The sequence below is a fragment of the Natator depressus genome, chromosome 6 (assembly GCF_965152275.1).
Source record: "Natator depressus isolate rNatDep1 chromosome 6, rNatDep2.hap1, whole genome shotgun sequence".
Taxonomy (NCBI): domain Eukaryota; kingdom Metazoa; phylum Chordata; order Testudines; family Cheloniidae; genus Natator; species Natator depressus.
In genome coordinates this window covers 123,754,082-123,760,081 of record NC_134239.1, presented here as the reverse complement: position 1 = coordinate 123,760,081, position 6,000 = coordinate 123,754,082, and the positions used below count along the sequence as shown (strand labels likewise).

Here is a 6,000-nt window from a genome sequence, read left to right as displayed (position 1 = left end):
ATGAGACAGTATCAAAAGCCTTATTAAAGTCAAAATATACCATATCTACCTCTTCAGGCTGTCTCCAGTCTCAGGAAGACATTACTGCATCTGTTTACACTGGGTTTGGATCTGTTCGCAACCGCCAAGAACCCTTTTTAAAAAAATATGTAACATAGGTCACATGAACACATCATCTGGGTCCAGCACACAGGTCGCGTATTTGACACTTCTGCTCCAGAGCCTTAAAATTCTGTTTTATGATCCCAGAATTGACTTAGTTCTTTATTTGAAGATTTCCTTTCTTCGTAACAGTCCTCTCCTGGCTCCTTAGGAATTTGATCCAGCTACAACTGCAATCCTTTTACTGAAATCACATGATGGGGTCTGATTTTCATAAAATGAAACACTGGCAGAACTCTTTTGTTTGGCTTTTAATAAAAAGTATCACACTGTTTGCTTCTAATATCAATTATGCAAATGCTTCTGAGCTCAGCAAATTCGTTTTAAGCGGCACTCTTTCTTCTCAATACATTATTGCACATATTTTCAGTAGCAGTAAATGGAACACACTTGGCTACTGCAAATTAAGTCTAATGAGAGGTCCAAAATAAGCCCTCAGTCATTTGTGAGACATGTGACCAAAAAGGCAGGGGTCTATGAAAGAGGTTACTTACCTTTGAGAAGAATGTAACTAGTGTCATTTGTGTGAAACCACAAATATTTATTTTTAATGAAAAAAATACTGAAAGTGTGCCACAGTGTCCATATATTCATTTGAATAGTACAAAGATATGTATATCTGAGAAAAAGTCTTAACACTGTAGAAAATAAATGTGGTTCTTAAATTAAGCCAAAAGAAACCAGTAAAAAAGTAATGTTTTATACACTGGAATAAATGAAGCAATTAGTCAGAGGTAATAATAAATTATAATTACAGTATTTCAAATATTTGTCTCATGCTTTTTCAGCAGCTTCTAAACAAGTTATGTGTAATACACCCTTGAAGTCAGCAGTAAGAATGGTCTTTCAATGGAACTGTGGGTAATATCCTGTAGATTTGAATAAAGTCTTAGAAAAATGACACCAATGTTTATTATTTACTGGTACATAAAACATAGGAACATGGCAGTTTTAGGTTTGCAGCTAACATATGTTTTGTTAATGAAAGTTAATTTAGTTTCAGTTGACTAATCTTTATATTTTAATGAACTAAACAGCAGTTATGGTCATTAGCACGTATGTCACCCAAGCACATTGCACCAACAGTGCTTATGTGATGCTACATGTTCTGGCTTGTTTATACAACCAAAATCATGAGAATTTGGAATAATTTTAGGTCTGCAAATGTTTAAAACGAAAGTGTTTTTAAATACAAATCATTTTTGCTCTTTAAAAACAGGAAAAAAAATCCAAACATGCACTTAAACCTGAAACTTCCATGCCTTAGACACTACGTTTTAACAGTAAAATATCAGTTTTGTGCCATTTGTTGTAAAATTTCCCACCCTCCTCAAAATAAAACAAAACAAAAAAAATTCAAACAGGGTCTAAATTTGATTTGTCAGCATCTTCTTGGTCCTGTTTATACATGAAGGTTAGAAGAAAGAGAGCAATATCCATAGATGACCAATATGCAGTGTGCGATGTTACTGCAGACCAGTATCTGCTCTCCACAAGACCTTCCCTGAGCTCAAAATCAATCCTGTGCTCCAGTTCCACTAGAAATGAAACAAAATAGAAACAGGAAGTGTTACTAGGATCCATACTTTGAAAAGAAAAACCACAGGCTAATTCTTCTATCATTTGTTTTTGTTTCTACTTGCCTGTATATAAAAAATACCCAATATTCCTGTGCTGAGGATTTAAAGTGTTCTCATTTTGTAATTAGTGTATATATATATATATATATGTATGTATGTGTGTGTGTGTGTGTGTGTGTACTCGCGCATGTATGGTTTTATATCTATATATAAAATATGCAATTACTACAAATAATACAATATTGATAGATAGATCACACAGAAAACACTGAAGGTCGGGAAAGAACAGTTTTTTAACAACAGGTTTCAGAGTAACAGCCGTGTTAGTCTGTAGCTCACGAAAGCTCATGCTCAAATAAACTGGTTAGTCTCTAAGGTGCCACAAGTACTCCTTTTTTTTTTTTTTTTTTTTTTTTAACAACCTTATTCTTCATTGTAACTAGCTGGAATTACTTGGGAGATGTTCTGATCTTTTCTTCTAAAAAACAGGCTTAGGCCAAGATTTTCAAAAGTGACTAGAGATACACTGATAAGTTAATTTTTAGGGGCCCAACTTAAGACACCTTGAAGGTTCTCAGATTTTCAAAAAGTATGGAGCATCCACCCTTTGAAAATAAGGCTCCTTTAGGATGTCTCAAGTTAGGCACCGAAACAAATAAAGGTACCCAACAATCACTGACACTTCTGAAAATTTCAGAGTAACAGCCGTGTTAGTCTGTATTCGCAAAAAGAAAAAAGAAAAGGAGTACTTGTGGCACCTTAGAGACTAACCAATTTATTTGAGCATAAGCTTTCGTGAGCTACAGCTCACTTCATCGGATGCATGGCTTTAGTCCCAGTCCTTACACAGAAAGTCAGTCCTTTTAAGTTTCCAGATTTTTCCAAAATGTTTCGGCAGCTGTTCTTTTATTTCAACAACTATACCACACACATCAAAGCAGCCTTTACTGCACATTTAACTGGCTTAGTTGCTACCACAATTAACACACTGTTGTCAGCTCATTTGTAGAGATTTTCTTAGCTCTAAAGGAGCAATCGCATGAAATGGATAAGCTAAAATCCTAGTTAGCCACAAAGGCCAAAAAACATACTGGAGAAAAATAGAATTGCTTGTCAAAGCCATTGGCACAAAGGGTAAAAAACTATATCATCACTCAAAATCTCCACAATCAAGATATCAACAACATTCAGGGAGGTATAGGGCTTAATATTTTCCAAACAACATCTAACTGGTTTCCAAATACAGTAAATCAGATGACTCTGGTTTCTCTGCAAGCAAACTGCTAAAACACTTCTATCTCTTGGCGATTTCACTACAGAACCTTGGGATACAAGCAAGATTTACACACATCCATGCAGCAGGCCTTTCTGAAGTTAACACTTCAGCCATGGATTGAGTCAGCCTGGCTGGGCTAAACTGTGGGATCTCCATCTATGGAACACAATAGAGAGATACACGGTTTGGGTGGCAAGGCTGGAGTTGCTGAGTTTCCTGAAGAGAACCCCCCACTAGGATTTAACAACCATGACTGTTACTCCTCCATATTTTCCCTAAATTTAAAATTAAACCTCTGCCCTATACGATGAATGAGTCACTCAGATTATCTGTTGAAGCTAGCTCTGATCTAGCTAACTGATGTACCATGTGGACGCTACCACAAGATGCAGCACTGCTTATATTCTTGACTCATCTGTTACTACAGAGATAATTTAAGATGCACAAGCCCAATCCAAAGCCCGCGTTGACTACAACACTTACATTTTTCAGAAAAGGAAAAACAAAACTTCAGCTTTATCTTAATGCCAACATTAAAATTGTCAGAGTGAAACATCTGACTGCACATATAGAGCTTGGACTTCCTATGATTATTTAAAGTCATCTCTTTGAACTTGATTGACTGGGCAGTACTGTGTATATGAATATAGGGAAAACACCTTTGAGAGTGTGTGAAGTCAAAAAAGATGAAATAAGGGGTCACTGAAAAATTGTTGAAAGTTCAGATTAGACTAAATCAGATTTTTGACAGTAAATGCCTTGACAATAGAGTGACTGAAAAGTTTTGAAATTAATTTGATCAACATTTTGAATTTTGCCATAGAAAGTGCTCTCTTTTTCATAAAAGCTTTTGCTAAATTTTTGTCCTGTATTTGGACCAGCTCTGTTAGGGGCAAGGACTGTGTCTCTCTCTGTATTTTGTACATCAGCAAAAAGTATGTCTTAGAGCCAGACATATCCTGGAGAATTTAAAAAAATGCATTCTACTATAAATGAAACTGGATTTCTCTGACGCAATTATGTTGAATTTTTCCAATGATCTTTTAGAGACCATTGTAGCAGAGAATGGACAGTAGAAGCTCAGAGTTATGAACACCAGAGTTACGGACTGACCAGTCAACCACACACCTCATTTGGAACCAGAAGTACGCAATCAGGCAGCAGCAGAGAAAAAAATAAAAAGCAAGAAAGCAAATACAGTGCAGGTTTCAGAGTAGCAGCCGTGTTAGTCTGTATTCGCAAAAAGAAAAGGAGTACTTGTGGCACCTTAGAGACTAACAAATTTATTTGAGCATAAGCTTTTGTGAGCTACAACTCAAGGTACCTTAGAGACTAACAAATGCTCAAATAAATTTGTTAGTCTCTAAGGTGCCACAAGTACTCCTTTTCTTTTTGCAAATACAGTACAGTGCTAACCGTAAACTACTAAAAAAATAAAGGGAAAGCAGGATTTTAATCCTGCATAGTAAAGTTTCAAAGCTGTATTAAGTCAATGTTCAGTTGTACTTTTGAAAGAACCACCATAATGTTTTGTTCAGAGTTACGAACATTTCAGAGTTACAAACAACCTCTGTTCCCGATGTGTTCATAACTCTGAGGTTCTACTGTACTAGCTAAAGTTCTGTGAAGTATATGTACCATTTAAAGAGCAAAAGAAAAAAAAAGAACAGATCAAAGATTTAAGCCTCTGGAAATAATTGAAAAATATTTAATGAATGGGAATGAGCCCAATTTTTACCATAAAGCAACCCAGGAAACAATTTAATAGGAGCATATGTTTGTTATAACACACACATTTCCATGTCCCCCATTCCCCCCACAACAAATCCATCCAAAGTCAACTTAAAAAACAGTCTCCATTTCCAAAAGAGAAGCCAGAAGATACAGCTAGCTGCTAAATGTAAAGGTACACTAACATGTGGGGTCAAGGAAGCCAGAGCTGCTGTGTGGGAAGGTCGGCATTCCAACAGTAGAATGAATGGCAACTGGCTTCTTGTCTTCGCCTTCTGTTCCCTCTTTTCCAGTCTCAGAAGTTTGTGAAGTGGGTGCACTAGATCGGCCAAATCTTGAGAACAACATCCCTCCAAGGCCCTTCCCAATGCTAGCAGCTCCTGCGTTCAGCACAAAACAGGACAGGCACCATGACTGTTAAATCATACCACAAATTAAAGTGGCTGTAACACTCATCAATTACAGCTGAATGAAAGAGAAAGAAAAACACTACTCATGTTTTTCCAGGGTGGAAACAACAGCTTATTTAAATTAAGTCTACATTTATCATCATGTGACTCACATCTAGTGTACAATCAAGGTTATAATTCAGAAACTGTAGTCAGGGAAACAAAAACATGCAAGAACAGTTTTGGACCCCCCCCCTCAAAAATATCCAATACTGAAAAGGTCTATTTTAATTCCTGTTTTACAGACAAATTCTTTTACGATCTCATTCATTTTGCAACACACTGTGTTTGGGTACTTCACAATAATTACAGTACCTTCTATGTGAAAGAAGAATCACATTATCATCTTTAATGAGAGGACACTCCTTTTATCAACTTCTTATGCTTGCACTATTTCTAGAGAGACTTAGAAGTGCTATATCATCATTGAAAGGGGATGATTATTGTTTGAGAATCACTGCATGGAAGTTTAAGATAGTTTACAGATTCATAACCTTAAGAATGATAACATTTTCTCCTGACAGGTTTCAGAGTAGCAGCCGTGTTAGTCTGTATTTGCAAAAAGAAAAGGAGTACCTGTGGCACCTTAGAGACTAACCACTTTATTTGAGCATAAGCTTTCGTGAGCTACAGCTCACTTCATCGGATGCATAAAGATGAAGTGAACTGTAGCTCACGAAAGCTTATGCTCAAATAAATTGGCTAGTCTCTAAGATTTTCTCCTGACTTTGCTGCCATCTTGTGGCTATGTTAAAAAGCTACTTTCATAGTAAAATGACGTTAAATATACAGATCTTACATA

At 36.3% G+C, this 6,000-nt stretch overlaps 1 protein-coding gene across 1 annotated transcript in view; it reads right to left on the bottom strand.

Moving 5' to 3' along the window:
• Positions 1 to 409: 409 nt before the first annotated feature.
• The window catches only part of DDHD1 (DDHD domain containing 1), a 112,731-nt gene continuing 107,140 nt past the window's right edge, over positions 410 to 6,000 (bottom strand). The window contains exons 11-12 of the mRNA XM_074956498.1: positions 4,935 to 5,129; positions 410 to 1,700 (exon numbers count right to left, since the gene is read on the bottom strand). Of these exons, the coding sequence (XP_074812599.1) occupies positions 1,519 to 1,700; positions 4,935 to 5,129 (377 nt within the window). The 3' untranslated portion in view covers positions 410 to 1,518. The remainder of the gene's footprint in view (positions 1,701 to 4,934; positions 5,130 to 6,000) is intronic.